The following is a 16,889-nucleotide window of genomic DNA, read 5'->3' as shown; positions in this document are numbered from 1 at the left end:
TCAATTTGCCCAGATGAGGAATGAAAGAGGCGCTGCACTCGTGCACAGTGATGGATTGAGAATAGGTTTAAATAAAGTATATGGGGGGATGGCACAAAAAGGTTTTTTTTACCTTTATGCTTAGAATGCATTAAGGTAAAAAACATTACAGCTTTAGAACAGGGTTTCTCAACTAAAGTTCCATGGTGCTCTGGGGTTCTTCCAGGAGGTTGCTAGGGATTCCTTGAGCAATCAGCAATTTCTGCCTCTCACTGATACCATTGATCTTTTTAGCCATCTGTAAGGTGGTAACCCTTCCCAATAACCACACGTGTAAGGAGCATTTTTCCCACTGACCATCACACTAATGCACAGGTGTCAAACTGGCGGCCCTTCAGCATGATGAGTTGTAGATACAGTGCTTTTAAGCAGGCGTTTCATGAGACCGGAAAGTTATTTCAAGTATTCCTCTTTGTTGAAAATGATGAGAATAGCTGCTTTAGAACCACTATAAAGGCTGTCTGCACAGACATGCCTAGGCAAACTAACATTCTAGAAAGTGTATTCGTGTTTTTAAGGAGGAACACTAGACAATGGGTAGACTTTTCACTGCTAAGGGAAAATTAAATTCCCTGTCATCACTAGCAACGCTCGTACATTAAACTCCTGCTGGCAGAGTCTTACACCATCAGTTTTACTTCTTATATTACCTTAAAGCAGAGCTCTACCCAAAAGCAGAAGCTCTGCTTGTTTGCTTCCTCCCCCCTCCGCTGCCACATTTGGCATCCTTCGGTGGGAGCAGATACCTGTCAAAACCAGCGCTCCCAAGTAAGATCGCCCCAATCGTTGTGCAAGGATCTACAAAATTTCCAGCCACTCCTCCTTCCCCCGCTGCCTTCTGGGAGACACACAGGTCCCAGAAGATAGAGGGACTATTCAGAAAGCGCAGCATGACTTTCGCATGCGCAGTAGGAAACAGGCTTAATGAAGATTCCGGCGCCTGCACCCAGAGGTGATTGATGGATCGGCATGGGGTGCCGACATCACGGGATCCCTGGACAGGCAAGTATCCTTTGATTAAAAGAGAAGTATGGGTTTGGGGGGTTTTATTTCATTATACTTACTTTGGTTGATGCAGCATCGGTCCGATGCTACATCTGTCCCCTGGCACCTCTACACTACGAACCGAGCGATCGAACATCGCCGATGGCTCGGTTCTCACAGATCTCCGCTCTGCTCCTCCACACTCATTGGAGCGCTGAGCTACGGAGGGGCGGGGAGCAAGCCACTGAGACGGGTGTCAGTCCAGGCACCTGGCGGATCCAGACTTTATTGTTGCGATGACACAGTGCCGAAACTGATATCCGTGACATCAGCAGAGAGTGGACTTCAGTTCGCTCTCTGCTAAAAACGGGTCACAGGTGTGCAAAACTAATTGCACTTCTGTGACCCATAGAAGACCAGCCAAACGAGCTTAGGCTAGACTTCTCCTTTAAAAGTCAGCAGATACAGTATTTGCAGCTGCTGTTTTTTTTTTTTCCCAGGCTGGAACTCCTCTTTAAAAGGAGACACAGATTGTCACGGCTGACTTCTAAAACGGATATTTGCCCAGCCGCCATGCTGATTTAATGACTACATTAATTCCTATATTACTGACCTAATGAATGTACAACTGTTCTGAATTTACCAGCACGCTTGTGAATACTGCTGACAGAAACCAGTAACTGGTGTTTTCAGAAGGTCATTGGCAACAGCCTGAATGCTCTTCTGTGTACATTTATTTTAAAGTATTTAAAATTTAAACCTGAATTTTATTAAAATGTATCTAAAGTCAAAACTTTAATATTGGATAGGGGCGGTGAGGGGTTAGAACATCCATCAGGCCATCATAGCTGTCTGTATTCTTGGTGAGGAAGATTCCCCATCCCCATCCCCTGTGTTGTGTGGATCAGCAAATATTTGAATGGAAAGAATAGTGCATTTACAGACAAATCTCGAGATTAGGATTTCGAACTCTAGGTGTAAGAAAAAAAAATAAAATTAGATCCCTCTCTTCACTGCTAGCTTTGACTAGGGAATGATAAATAAGGTCATATACTTATTCCTCATTTTACTTTTGAAACTGTGGTGGGTGCACAAAAACACCAGTAAGTGAATAAAAAATGTCCACGTGAACACATAAAAATGAACTTAGGGCGAGTCTCTGGTCCACCTGCAGAAGTAGGACCCCTCTGACCCCCTGGGGTGCACACTCACAGGGCCACCAAGCCAAAATGCCTGTCAGAACCCCTCTCCTCACGATCAGCCAAAGCCAGCCAATGAGTATTGGGTAGTCTCACGAAGAGAGATCCCCAAGGCAGGGGAGGAAGAAACCTAATGGCCACACATTAACCCCCTAGACTTCTGGGTAGGCCCAAAGACCCTACATCCTTGGTGAAAAGGGAACATACTTTTCTTATTCCTTGCTCCCTCTGCAGCTGACACTGACACACTGTTCAGTGCAGCACCTTGACATCCCCACATACAATGCAGAATTGGTCAGGCAGAAAAGAGAAGAGGCTTTGGAGACCAGTCTCATGAAGAGGAGGAAGCCGGCAGAATCAAGGAAAAAAAAGTTAAAGCCCAACTCCACATTTCATGTCCCTTTCAATATCTCATTTGGGCCAAGCTGGCCTAGGTAAAACCCATTTACTTCATTAATAGGTGTGCTGTATTAACTGTATGTAACCTCAGATACATACGGTACACAGCGCTATGTTCTGGCAGTGGGACGGAACTCCCCATCCCACTGCCGGGAACTAAATCAAGTTGGGCTGAGTGCTGCTTAGCCATTAACAGGAAAAAATTTTATTCTATTAATAAAAAGGTTCCACTGATTGGCTACGAAAGAGGCGGGCAAATGGCATCTCAATCTCTGATTCAGCGAATCAGAGGAAGCTTTGTATTCATTCATAAACTATTTTGCTCAGGGAGTGGGATGGGAAGTTCTTGTCTCACTGCCAGGACACATCGATGTAAAGTATGTGTGCCCAGAAAGCGCTCCTGTTATTGTAGTAAATTGTTTATTTGGGCCAGCTTGGCCCAAACAAACTATTTGAAGGGACATGGAGTAGGTTTATCGCCTTATTTGCTATCTTCTAGACAAAATAAGCAGTTAACAGTTGCAGAGGGGAGGGGCATCTACTGCAAGGGTAAATCTCTTTTTTTTCAGCCAGAGTACAGCTTTATAGGCTAAGTTCACCTTTTTTTTTTTCTAAATTCCAGCCTCCCTATGTACCAATCTACAGACACATACCTTACTGTCCTCCATCCATTATTCATAACATATCTATTGCTTCTGTCTTACGTCCTTACAGACTGTAGGTTATGACACAGGAAGGAGTTGACCAGCTGATCTCATTAGCACACACCCTGTTTTATCTACCCACCCATTCCCAGGTGCACGTTTTTTTAAATGAAATGCAATCAGTGATCACCCATATACAATCAGATTGCATAGTGTATGGCCATCTTTATACAAGTACATGGAAGGCAGTGGACAGTTCACACCACATGCAGTTCCATTGCATTTTTGGTACAATTTGCAATTTGAGTACAGTTCTGTGCAGAAAAAAAATGCAGCGCGCTCTACTTTTTTTTCTGTACCGGAAACTGACTGCACTGGTGTGAACTAGAGCCACTGGAATACATGGAAAACACTGCATGCATTTATAGTGCAGAAAAAAAGTGCATGGAACTGCATCTGGTGTGAACTAGCACTAAAGGTGGAACAACACATCTATAGATCCCACCATCCATGCTAAATCGTACAAGGTGGACAATTCTCCCACTTACGGCGCTTGTATTCCAACAGTTGACATCAGCAACGGTCAGAGTACCCAACAGTGATTGCAGGTGATTGGCTGCAGTCATTGTTCAGCCAAATTTTTCCATTCAGCTCCTTCCATTTTGTCAAGCGAAGTTTGTTGGGCAAGGTGATGTTGGCAGGGCAAGCCATTGCTCTAACTTCCACTGATTCCCCCAGGTTTCAACCTGTTTTTAAGGCGGTTGAGGTCTTCATAAATGAAACTTTTTGGCCATTGTACATCCCCGATATTGGTTAGTAGCAGAATATACTGTCTAGCACAGTGAAAAGAATCTGAGGCTTCAATACACAAAAATCCCAAGTCATTTTTATAAACACCATGACATTGTGCAGCCAAAAACACCCAGGTATGCCATGTCTAAATAGCATTCTTACTTTATCTCATCTGCAGCTGATGAATCAAGCTTCAATTTCTTTCCCAATATGCAATCCTCTGGTCCATCAAGAGAGATGGCTTCTCGTTTTGGGACCGCTGCATGGCCCTTTTTTTTCTTCCTGGTAACAGAAGTTCATAGTTAGTAATAAAATATAGTCGACCCATATGTACATATACCTGTATGAGAATATACAATATATAGTGTATAAATGAAAGTTTTGCCATTATTTAAAAACATTTGCTAAACTCCTCTACAAAATCTGCAGACAGTGACTGAAGCCACATACTACCATGCACAGAACTCTGGTGTGTCTACAGGTAATTATGCAGTTACTAGGTTTTTATGAAGGCATTGCATGTTATTTATTAAGGGTCTATGCAGGTAAACTGGACTCTCCGCATGTTTTATTACAAAGCAGATATTGTGCATGATGATAGGTGTGCACATTTACCAACTTAGGATTATTGCAAACAAGGAAACTGTTTTGAGCACTAAGAAGACAACTTCTACTGGCTGGTGCATGGGGTTGGCAACCCCCGATGTACGCCGGGTAGAGCATACAATGCCTTTTCCTCTTGCATGCAATAGCATTGGTTTTAATAGACAGCTTTCTGGGCTGCCAGTAGGGGCTTGTGTACACTTGCTTCTAGGGTTGCACCGATACTAAAATCGATGCCAATACCGAGCATTAGCACACGTACTTGTACTCGTGCAAATGCTCTGATGCTTGACACGATACCTGGACAGTCAAGGACGATCGGTGCGGCGGTGGGGGAGTTGCAATCAGCGATCTCCATGTGTGGCTTTCACTAAAGCATCTGACAGACGCTTCTCCTCCTGTCCCCCCACGGCTTTCAGTGGCTTTATTGAAAGCCACACAGGAAGATCGGTGCTTGTAACTCCCCCCCACCAAAAAGACCACAAATCCCTTCCATCTCTTTAAACGGAAAAGATTAAACAAAAGTGATCTTTTGCTTTTAAAAAAAAAAAAAAAAAAAAAAAAAAACAACAACTTTACTTCCACCCTAGACTAGAAGTTACGTTGTGATGTCAAACTCCCATTCACCAAGGTCATAGAGGCATTTACAAACAATCTAGTCTCAAACTGTCTGCATTGTCTGATTGCTTCTTGGGCGGGTCGGTGAAACAGTAAGCCAGAGAAACACCAGCGATATATAGAGATTATATATATATATATTTTTTTTTTTTTCGGAGTTATGGCTTAAAGCTTCAGCCATAACCTTAGTAAACCGCAACGTGTGTGTGTATATATGTATATATATATATATATATATATACATACATACATATATACACATATACACACACACACACACACGTTTTGCTGTTCGTAAATGGTTACACTCATTTCTGTGCTCCTCAAATATTTTTGCAGTGTGGTAGGGCTCATTATCCTGCTGAAAGAGGCCACTGCCATCAGGGGATAGCTTTTTCATGAAGGGGTGTACTTGGTCAGCAACAATGTTTAGGTAGGTGATGTGAGTCAATATAACATTCACATGAATAGCAGGACCCAAGGTTTCCTAGCAGAATTTTGCCCAAAGCATCACACTGTCTCTGCCAGCTTCCCTTCTTCCCATACTGCATCCTGGTGCTTTCCCAAGGTAAGTGATGTACACATCTGGCAATCCACATGATCGGAAAGAAAACATGATTCATCAGATTAGGCCACCTTCTTCCATTGCTCTGTGGTCCAGTTCGGATGCTCACATTGTCCATTGTGGGGGACTTTGGCTGTGGACACGGGTCACCATGGGTACCATGACCGATCTGAGGCTATGCATGCAGCCCCATACACAAACTGCGATGTCCATTATTTGTGCATTCAACACTTTAATTTCAGGGACAAGATGTGCACTTGCTGCCAGATATATCCCATTGACTTTCAGATGCAATTATAAGATCATTGTTAATGTTAAAAGTTATTCACATAACCACTTTCCAATCAACGTACATGTATATGCCCTCGGGAAGTGGTGTTGATATGTGTATGATGTCTTCAGCTATCATTCTGATACTCTTCAGCTCCAACGATGTTTTGGTAAAAGTGATGAGTGGCTAAATAGCCACTCAATCACTTTTACAAGCAGCATAAGTGCCCCCCCCTCCTCCTTTCTGGGCTTTTCTATCCCACCGGGGAGCCCAAGGCCACTGGTGGATGCAGTTGTACCAGCAGACCATAGAGAGGCTCTATGCGTTCCCCGATCAGCTCTATGGTGTCAGTAACTAAAAGAAACGAGGATTCCATCACTGTCAGTTCTGGCTGTTTACTAGTCATTACCACCTAGTAAAGCAACCAATTAAACTGATCTTGTTTTGATCAGAAGCTTTGAAGGGCAGAGGAGAGACCCGAGATCTTTCCATAAAGAGGGCCGGTCACAGCCCAATCCCATGCTATCATAACTCATAAGGGACATTGTTCATCCCTTGTGGTAGCAAAAGTTCAATAAAAAAAATAAAGAGAGTGCAAAAACACCAAACACATTTAAATAAATAAAAAAATGTAAGTGCCCCCCATCCCCTCGTGTTCATGTACATGTAGGTCCCGTGATCACATATGTGAGATATCGCAGCGAATGTCAGAGCAATAATTCAGCCACCAGACCTCCTCTGACTCTAAACTGATAACGTTTAAAGGCTTTTAGAGCGTCACCTATAGGGCCTCTGATTAAAAAAAAAGTATATATAATGTTTGGGGGTTTAAAGTAGTTTTCTGGCAAAAAAAAAATCCCCCCCCATCTCCTCACTCTTAGACGGGACCCCATCTCTCTCCCCCCCCCCTCCCTTAGACGGGACCCCATCACCCCCCCCTTAGACGGGACCCCATCACCCCCCCCCTTAGACGGGACCCCATCACCCCCCCCCCCTTAGACGGGACCCCATCACCCCCCCCCCTTAGACGGGACCCCATCACCCCCCCCCCTTAGACGGGACCCCATCACCCCCCCCCCCTTAGACGGGACCCCATCACCCCCCCCCTTAGACGGGACCCCATCCCCCCCCTCCCTTAGACGGGACCCCACCCCCCCCCCTTAGACGGGACCCCATCCCCCCCCTCCCTTAGACGGGACCCCACCCCCCCCCTTAGACGGGACCCCATCCCCCCCCTCCCTTAGACGGGACCCCACCCCCTTAGACGGGACCCCATCTCAACCCCCCCCCCCCCGCTCTCTCTTTGAAGAGACCCTATTCCCCCCTCTCCTCACCCTTTGCCGTGTCCCCATCCCCCCTCTCCTCACCCTCTAGCAGTGGAGGTGGTCGGGCCGGGTAGTGCCGTTTTACTGCCCGCCGGTGTCTCCTCATCGATCATACAGAACAAATCATCACTGAAGGCGTCCGCCATCCCTGCGCAGCTCTCCGAACACACAGCGTCTTTCACAGCAGCGTAGGGCCCAACACCGACCACAGGACGCCGAACACCAGCTCACACGTTAACGGAGGACGCACTGCGATGACGTGCACGACTCCGAGAACTGTAATGTCCCCCCACAGAGCTTCTCAAAAGAGGAAAAGCTTTCAACATCACATGACTGAAAATGTGTCCTCGAAATAGGTCCCACGCCGCCATCTTCCCGAAGACCCACAACTGTGTAAGAAAGGTTTTTGTCCTAAAGAAAATGGCGGCTAAACTGGACTCCGGAACTGTTTGTTTAGTCCGCGCTCTAGTGTTCAGTGTGCTATGGAGATGTCACATGGAGCTGGGGGGACCATGACGTATCGCCGTGTGTCTGAGATGGGAACGATGTGTGTATGGTGAGTGAATCTAGGGGGGACCCTCGGAAGACACATCATAGTGACAGACAGGAAAGGGGGAGATCACTCCTGATTTATAATGTCTACATATACTCCATGACAGATCAGAGCGGATCATCCTTATATGTGGTGGCTGCATTAGTCTTATTGTTTCCTTTATTTTCACCAGGTGATCTGGTCAGTAACACACTTTCTCCTGTCTTAAGGTGTCTCCACTCTGGATGGAGGAGCAATGGAGACACATCTGGACAGCAGCATTGTCTGTGTGGGGGGAGGGGAGTGTTAGATGTACTGGCAGATTTCCATGGAGTTCACCAACAAATTAAAGTGGATCTCCGGCTCACACTGTTAATGACTTCATCTCTTTGGGTTCATCCGGCTGTAAAGTGATGTGGGCGGCTGTATAGCGGGCACCTCCTCCCCCGCGGGCACCTCCTCCCCCGCGGGCACCTCCTCCCCCGTGGGCACTTCCTTCCCCACGGGCACCTCCTTCTGTGGTTCCTGGGCACTCCTGATCTTCCTGGGAGCCCAGAACCACATCAGAGGGCTTCAGGGTGGTAAGCAGGAGGAGATGAAGGAACATCCATCCCCTGATCTCCTCTGCAGTGAATAAATCCAAAAGCAACAATCATTTCGACACTCCTGGTTTCAGAGCTGTCATTCCCTGGCTGTCAGGGAAGCAGCTAACCAAGCACCATCTGTGTTTGGTTAGCTGCTTTGTGGAGGGCAGAGGAGACATTGAGGTCTAATAGACCCCCCAAATGTCTCCATGAGACCCCTTTCACGCTGGGGCCGCTGAGCATCAGCGGTAAAGCGCTGCTAGTTTTAGCGGCGCTTTACCGCTGTTTAAGCAGCGCTTTTCGTCCACTAGCACGGCGCTTTTAACCCTCACTAACGGCCGAAGAAGGGGTTAAAAGCGCCCGTGTTGTTTGTTGTCGCTTTTTTTATGCGCTTCGGAAGCACTAGCCATTCATTTCAATGGGCAGGGTGTTTTGGGAGCGCTGTGTACAGCACTCCCAAACCGCCCCAAAGATGCTGCATGGAGGATTTTTCCTAACGCCCCGCAAGCGCACCGCTCCAGTGGGAAAAGTCACACTGAAATGAATGGGAGGCGGATTTCAGGGGCTTTGCAGGCGCTATTTCTAGCGCTAAAACACCTGAAAACTGCCTCAGTGTGACTTCTGGTGCCGTGTGAGGAAGTGAGAGCTGGATTACTCTAAAAAGAGGGTTTCCGCTCCCCCCCCAAAAGAATGACATGCCATGTCAGGGGGTCACCTTCACTTAAAGCGGAAGTTCCATTTTTGGGTGGAACTTCGCTTTAAGCTCTTGTGATAGCAATAAACTTAAAAAAAAAAAAAAAAATTATAATAAGATCCATTCCAAAAAAAAAAAAATTAAAGTGGAACTTTACCCATAACAACTTGATAATAAAATAATGTTCTTTAGCAAGGAACATACATTCCACATTAATAATTCTGCTACCAAAATAATGTGTGCTGTAAGATTGCTCCTGTTTCTTCTTGCTGGAGGCCGCTATTTTGCTGAAGCCCAGAGCCCCTGAACAGCAGTAAAGGCACACACACGTACACACAATACGAAAATCGGAAGTAAAATTTCATCCAACGATCGATCTGACGATTTTTGGATCTTTAGTACGGTGCTTTCAACAGCCGATTCCAATTTTTCGTACGACAAAAGCTGGATGTGCAGACTATAAAATTGTAATCGTACGTGAACTCAACGTCCGATTTTTGTATAATTTGTACGGTTTTCGTCCGAAAAAAAAAAAAAAAAATCGTAAGATCGAGACTAAGCCCACTCAGAAACGAAAGACTGCGTACAAAACTATTCAACACATTACCTAGAGCTGCACGATTCTGGCTAAAATGAGAATCACGATTTTCTCCAAGCGTCTTCCAGGGCAGCCCATGAGACCTTGGGCTCCTCCTACCAGGACAGGAAACACGTCACCCCCACCAGATAAAAGGGCGGTCCTCCAGGCCCATGTCAGTTATTTGTGTTTCCTCCGGACGGGGGGGGTAACATGTTCCTGGAACCTGCTCCCATAGGCCCTATGAGCAGGGGCTCTGTATGGCTATTTTTTGGGGCATATGGGGCATATCACTTACCTCTTCCTCTGCCAGAAGCAGCACACCGCTGGGGAAGTTGGCTGTGCTGCTGTTCCCTGTCCTCAGTGCCTGGAGAGGGCCAGGACCGGTGTGAGGTCGTGCCCCTAGCGCAGTGCATTGCACTATAGCTCAGCTGAGCATCGGTTGTCCTTCCCTGCCGACAGCGTGGCTGATCTGGGCAGGGAATGGAGGAAGCCGCAGCGCTTAAGGGGGCGGAGCTATTGCGCTCCAAGCTGGCCCACAGGAAGTGCCTGGAGAGGGTTACTTCCGGGGCATATGACGTCATCATCGGGCGCCGGAGACGCGGTTCCAGGCTCCATAAATGACGCGAACAGAGAACGCTGGCTGCTGGTGTTTCTTGGTGTAAAGCAGCCACGCTGTGGACGACCAAGAGGGGCAGAATGGATCCTCCTGCAGTACCTGCACAGGCAGCGGATGCGGTTCCCAACACCAGCACCTCACAGGTAAGCCTGGGGTGTTCTGTCACCACCTTGCTATCCCTGTGAGTGTTCCCTCCCCCCTCCCCCCTCTGTAGTAGTGAGTGTAAGGGGACACATTTCCTCCCTCCTGCACGTGGTGTTACGGAGCGATTGGGTGGCTTTAATTACATTTTGGGTCATTTATTTTGTCTTGCAGACCAAGACTCAGGACAAGGCCCAAGCGCAGCCACTTAAAAGGAAATGTGCGGTTTGCACAAACAAATTGAGCTCCTCGTGGAGCAAAGCAGTTTGTCGCACCTGTATAGAAGGCCTAGTAAAAGATGACCCGGTTGCCTCTTGCCAGAAGATGCTTACTTCTGTTAGGGATGAGCTTGCGTCCACCTTCAGTTCTTTTAGAACACTTATTGACAAGCTCCAGACTCCAGCAGAGAGTCCATCTTCACGGAAGGCGTCAGTCAGCACTCTGCAGCAGGCAGAGAGTGAGGACTCTGAGGCTGAGGTCAGATCTACTCGTTCTTCTCTGGAAGAATCAGGGTCAGATACAGAGCCCAGGGATAGAGAATCCACTCGAGGCTCAAGATTTAAGTTATCTGTTGAAGATGTAGATGACTTATTAAAGGCTATCTATACTACCCTTGAATTAAAAGAGGAAGAGGTTCAGTTATCCAAACATGATCTTATGTATAAAGGATTGCATAAGAGAAAATCGAGAGTTTTTCCAGTTCATAGTTCTTTGGTTGATACTATTAAACTGGAATGGGATAATCCTGAGAGAAAACCATTCTTCTCTAGTAACCTAAAAAGAAGGTTTCCTTTTGATGAGGACACTGCGCAGCCGTGGAATAAGAATCCCAAGTTAGACGCACCTCTTTCAAAGGTTTAAAAAAACTCGGACCTAGCGTTCGATGATATGGACAAGAGGGGGGATATCCTTCTCCACAGAGCCTGGGACTCAGCGGTTGGAAACCTGAAACCAGCTCTGGCTTCCACTTGTGTGGCCAGAAATCTGGAGGTTTGGTTGACTCAGATTCAGTCTCATCTGTCAGCAGGTACCTCCAGAGAGCAAATTTTAAAGTCCTTTCCTCTCCTATTTCAGGCAGTGGGTTTTTTGGCGGATTCTTCCACTGAATCGGTAAGAATGTCGGCCAGGACTTTGGCTCTAGTGAACTTGGCCAGGAGAAGCCTTTGGCTTAAGACCTGGTCAGGGGACTCAGCCTCCAAGTTTTGCCTTTGTGGCCTTCCCTTAACTGGCGATCATTTATTTGGCCCAGGTCTACAGGAGGCACTGGAACGCACAGCTGATAAGAAAAAGGCTTTTCCAGAGAAAAAGAGAGTTCTGACAGCCAGAAAATTTTTTCGTGGCCAAGTCAGGCAACAGAGTCCTAGAGAAAAGGACAGCAGGCCGAAAAAACACTGGACTGGGCACAAAGGCAGCGGCAAAGGGGGAGTGCTGTTTAACCCTCCTCAACAGCCCACCAAGCCACAGTTACTTGTGTTCCCCGGTGGGAGGAAGATTGAGGGCCCTTATCCCACAGTGGGCAGCAGTCACTCCGAGCAGGCTGGAGTTTGTTCACCAACCACCAGAACGTTTGTTGGTCACATTTCCTCCACAAGATCGGGAGAAAGCGAGGGCTCTGGGTCTCCAGATCAGAGACTTATTAGATCAAAAAGTCCTGATTCCTGTTCCACAGTCAGAGCAGGGCAAGGGATTATATCCCCATGTATTTGTGGTCAGAAAGCCGGCAGGAAAGTTTCGACTTATCCTGAATCTCTGGACTTTAAACAAGACCATCAAATGCAAACGTTTCCGGATGGAGATGGTTTTTACTATCAAAAACCTACTATACCCAAACTGCTTTATGGCCACGTTGGACTTAAGGGATGCCTATCTTTACATCCCTATCCATCCAGCCTTCCAAAAGTTTTTGAGATTGGCAATGAAGACGAGTATGGGAACCCGACAATTTCAATTTCAAACCCTCCCTTTCGGTCTTTCCTCAGCCCCACGCATCTTTACGAAAGTGTTGGGGGAAGTGCTGGCGCCACTGAGATTAAAGGCGATAACTGTTATCCCTTACTTGGACGACCTCCTGATAGTAGCAAAGACATACCAGAGGCTGTTGGAGGATCTCCAGGCTGTACAGGACTTTTTACAGTCCCTAGGCTGGCTGATAAATAAAGAAAAATGGTCCTTGATCCCGGCCCAGAGAGTATCTTATCTGGGTTACGATTTTTGCTCAGTGAACTAAAGAGTTTTTCTTCCTCAGGAGAAGATTACCAAAGTGTTCCAGACTACGTCAGCATTGCAGACCAACCAGTCGGTCTCTCTGAGACAGGTGTCGAGGGCATTGGGTCTTATGACCTCATGTTATCCCGCAGTACCATGGGCGAGACTCTGTCGGCGTCCATTACAAATGTTTCTTTTAAGAAACTGGAATGGGGACGTAAGGTCCCTGGAGTCAAGGATCCGGCTTCCCGACAGGATAAAAAGAAGCTTGTGGTGGTGGGGAGCTGGTCAGCACCTAGCAGGAGGTCTCCCATGCTCCTTTCCCATTTCCCGAAGGATTACCACGGATGCGAGTTCCTGGGGATGGGGGGCCCACCTCAGCAATGCAGTAGCACAGGGAGAGTGGTCCTCAGAGGAGGCAAGGGCCTCATCCAATAAAAGAGAGCTGCTTGCAGTCCAGAGAGCCCTGCAGTCTTTTCAGATGGAGATCATGGGTCACACCCTCCAAATTCCATCGGACAATATTGCAACAGTCGCGTATATCAATAAGCAGGGAGTCACGAGAAGCTGGAGGCTTCAGTCCATTGCCCAGGAGATCCTTTCATGGGCAGAGGGGAATCTAGTTTCTATTTCTGCTGTACACCTGAAGGGGACAAACAATTTCCTGGCAGATTATCTCAGCCGTCACAGGATAGACCGAGACAACTGGTCCCTTCATCCCGAAGTCTTTGCAGACCTCACCAAGAGATGGGGTTATCCCGTAGCGGATTTGTTCGCAAACCGAAACAACCACAAGACTGAGATATTCTTTTCCATGAACCCGGCAGACCAAGCCTTGGGGATCGATGCTCTGGCAAACCCGTGGCCTCCAGGCCTATGTTATGCCTTCCCACCAATCAGACTGATTCCAGAAGTCCTCCGGAAGTTTCTGCTAGAAGAAACGGATCTGATTCTAATTGCCCCATTTTGGCCCAAGAGGCCATGGTTTTCCCTGCTACAGTCTCTGGTTTCAGAGCCTCCGCTGAGTCTTCCGAAAAGGGAAGACTTATTATTGCAGGGTCAAGTATCACACCCTCAGGTGGTTTCCTTAAACTTGACGGCCTGGTATCTGAAGAAAAGATACTGAGCGCCCAAGGGTTCTCTGACAAGGTAGTCAAGACTCTCGTTAATTGCAGGAAGCCGGTTACTAGAGCCATATATTGCAAAGTTTGGAAAAGGTTTAAGTCATGGTTATCTGAAAATGAAAGATTAACTCATGATATTCCGTCTATTTTGGAATTTTTCCAAGAGGGTGTCGACAAAGGTCTTTCTGTTAGTACCTTAAAGGTACAGGCGGCAGCTATTAGTGTGTTCTTCCAGTTTTCTCTCCTGGAAAATCCCACTATAGCCAGATTTTTCAAATCTATCTCTAGGGCCAGACCAGTAGTGGTGAGAAGTTGTCCAACTTGGGTCCCTAGTACTTCAAACTCTGGCAGAATTTCCGTTTGAGCCTCTGGGAAGTATTTCAGTTAATTTACTTATATTAAAGACTGTGTTCCTTATAGCTGTTACCTCAGCTCGTAGGGTAAGTGAGTTGCAGGCCCTATCAGTAAGGGAGCCCTTCCTCACGATTTTTGAGGATCGAGTTGTTTTCCGAACCGATCCAGGTTTTTTGCCCAAGGTGGCAAGTACATTCCACCGATCTCAGGACATTGTACTGCCAACCTTTTGTAGTTCGCCACAGGGCGACCTAGAAAGAAAATTTTAGTTTTCTAGATGTAAGAAGGATTCTCTTAGTCTATCTTGAGGTCACCAAGACCTTTAGGAAAACTGATGCCTTATTTGTCCTCTTTTCTGGAGTTCACAAGGGGAATAGTGCATCTAAAGCCACATTGGCTAGATGGATAAAGCAAGCCATCTCTGAAGCTTACAAAATTAGGGAGGTTCCTACACTTTTTGTTACTGCGCACTCAACTAGAGCCTTGTCTACGTCTTGGGCTGAGAGGGCTGGTGCCTCACCGGAACAAATTTGCAGGGCTGCCACTTGGTCCAGTTACTCGACCTTCATTAAACATTATCGCCTGGATCTCCTATCAGCTCAGGAGCAAGCGTTTGGTCGTAAGGTCCTTCGGGCAGTTGTCCCTCCCTAGACTGGTAAGTTCTGGCTCATCGTCTTATGGGCTGTCCTGGAAGACGCTTGGAGAAAAGCTGAGTTAGACTTACCGGTAACTCCTTTTCTGAGAGTCTTCCAGGACAGCCGGATTCCCACCCGGTATTGTCTGAAGTTATGTGTATTATGCATATGTTTTGCAGGGTCCTACGGTTCTTGAGAAGACTGACATGGGCCTGGAGGACCGCCCTTTTATCTGGTGGGGGTGACGTGTTTCCTGTCCTGGTAGGAGGAGCCCAAGGTCTCATGGGCTGTCCTGGAAGACTCTCAGAAAAGGAGTTACCAGTAAGTCTAATTCAGCTTTTTTTTTTTGCTTAGAAGATAGATCTCGATTCTCTCACAATTCTCGCAGCGTAACATTATCTTTCACATTAAAACAAAAAAAAATTTGGCTAACTTTACTGTTTCGTTTTTTTTTTTATTCATTGAAGTGTATTTTTTCCCAAAAAATTGCATTTGAAAGACTGCTGGGCAAATACAGTGTGACAAAATATTGCAGCAATTGCCATTCTATTCCCTAGGGTCTCTGCTAAAACATATATAATATAATGTTTGGGGGTTATAAGTAATTTTCTAGCAAAAAATATTATTTTTAAGAAAGAAGTGTCAGAAAATGATTTAGACTTTAAGTGGTTAAACTTCCTGCATTTACACTTGTTGAAAACTTGGCAGACTGCCCAGATTATTTATTTACACAGAAGTTTTCTCACTTTGATCTAAGAAGGAAGCTTAGTTAAAATGTATCAAGTTAAAGACTTGGCAGACTGCCTGGATGTTTTCTTTTGACAGCTGAGTGAGCACATAGTCTCTCCACTTGTTTATATGAAAGAATCTTCAAACTTTGTAGGAGAGATCCTCAGAGGGGGTGAATCGAGATCACGATTTTTTAACGATTAATTGTGCAGCTCTAACATTACGTCACTTCTGAAGTTGAATTCTGCCGTACAAAAATTTTCGCATGGGGAGTAACCTCTTCACTTTCGACACTAAGCATGCCACACAATACAGACGAACGGTCGTCCGAAAATCTGATTGTGTGTACGAGGCTTAAGTCATAAAGTGGAAGTAAACCCATCGATTTTAGGCCTCTTGCACGGTGCAGCTTGAAAAAGCTCAGTACACCTTTTTTATTTACTGAGCTAAAATACAACCCATTAATTGTAATGTGCCTATGCACACAGGCGTGTAAACAAGCGCCGTGTATTCTTCAGTAAAAAAAAAGTACTTTTTTTGGTCAGTACTTTACGCCTCGTGCACGCGAATGCGCACAAATTTATGCAAATGTCCGTTTACACATTGTGCTGAATTAGAACGCAAAAATACGTTTTATATATATGTATTCGCAAAAATGCGCATAATAAATACATGCAAGTGCATACGAAAAAAAGTCTGAAAAAGTAGATGCTCAAACAGGAGTATTATGTGCAAGAGGCCTTACGGTTTCAAAAAGTTGTTACATTGGATTGCCGGGATTACTAACTGTCACATTTGATTGTATCCTCAACCAAACTGTCAAACCATAAAATGGCTGGTGTCATAAATTCGGCAGTATCTAACAATGGAGAGCAACTGAGCATGTGCGGAGCAGGGTGAGACAGTGTATTACTGGGTTTTAACCACTTGCCGACCGCCGCACACAGATGTACGTTGGCAGAATGGCCCAGGCAGGCAAATGGGCACACCTGTACGTCCCTTTGAATTTGCCGCCTATTGGGCACACCGCGGGAGCGTGCCCGCGGGTCCCGCAAACTCGATGTTCGCCGGCAGCCCGCGATTGCGGTGTGGAGAGGCAGAACTGGGAGATGGCATTTCCCTGTTCTGCCTAGCAACATGACAGAGATCTCTGTGATGTTGTAGTGAGCCCATCCCCCCTACAGTTAGAATCACTCCCTAGGACACACTTAACCCCTTGATCGCCCCCTAGTGTTTAACCCCTTCTCTGCCAGTGT

The 16,889-nt window shown here is 46.3% G+C and overlaps 2 protein-coding genes across 2 annotated transcripts in view; one reads left to right on the top strand and one right to left on the bottom strand.

Annotated features, from left to right (window-relative positions):
* The window catches only part of MTREX (Mtr4 exosome RNA helicase), a 138,840-nt gene extending 131,085 nt beyond the window's left edge, over window positions 1-7,755 (bottom strand). Inside the window, exons 1-2 of the mRNA XM_073622786.1 lie at window positions 7,482-7,755; window positions 4,220-4,339 (exon numbers count right to left, since the gene is read on the bottom strand). Of these exons, the coding sequence (XP_073478887.1) occupies window positions 4,220-4,339; window positions 7,482-7,585 (224 nt within the window). The 5' untranslated portion in view covers window positions 7,586-7,755. The remainder of the gene's footprint in view (window positions 1-4,219; window positions 4,340-7,481) is intronic.
* A 128-nt stretch (window positions 7,756-7,883) lies between these two features.
* Window positions 7,884-16,889, top strand: part of DHX29 (DExH-box helicase 29) — a 100,617-nt gene continuing 91,611 nt past the window's right edge. Inside the window, exon 1 of the mRNA XM_073622774.1 lies at window positions 7,884-7,995. The gene's annotated coding sequence lies outside the window, so the exon portion shown is untranslated. The remainder of the gene's footprint in view (window positions 7,996-16,889) is intronic.

This window comes from Aquarana catesbeiana, linkage group LG01, assembly GCF_042186555.1.
Source record: "Aquarana catesbeiana isolate 2022-GZ linkage group LG01, ASM4218655v1, whole genome shotgun sequence".
NCBI lineage: Eukaryota > Metazoa > Chordata > Amphibia > Anura > Ranidae > Aquarana > Aquarana catesbeiana.
Note: the sequence above shows the minus strand (reverse complement) of the source record. Positions and strands in the feature narration are given on the sequence as shown.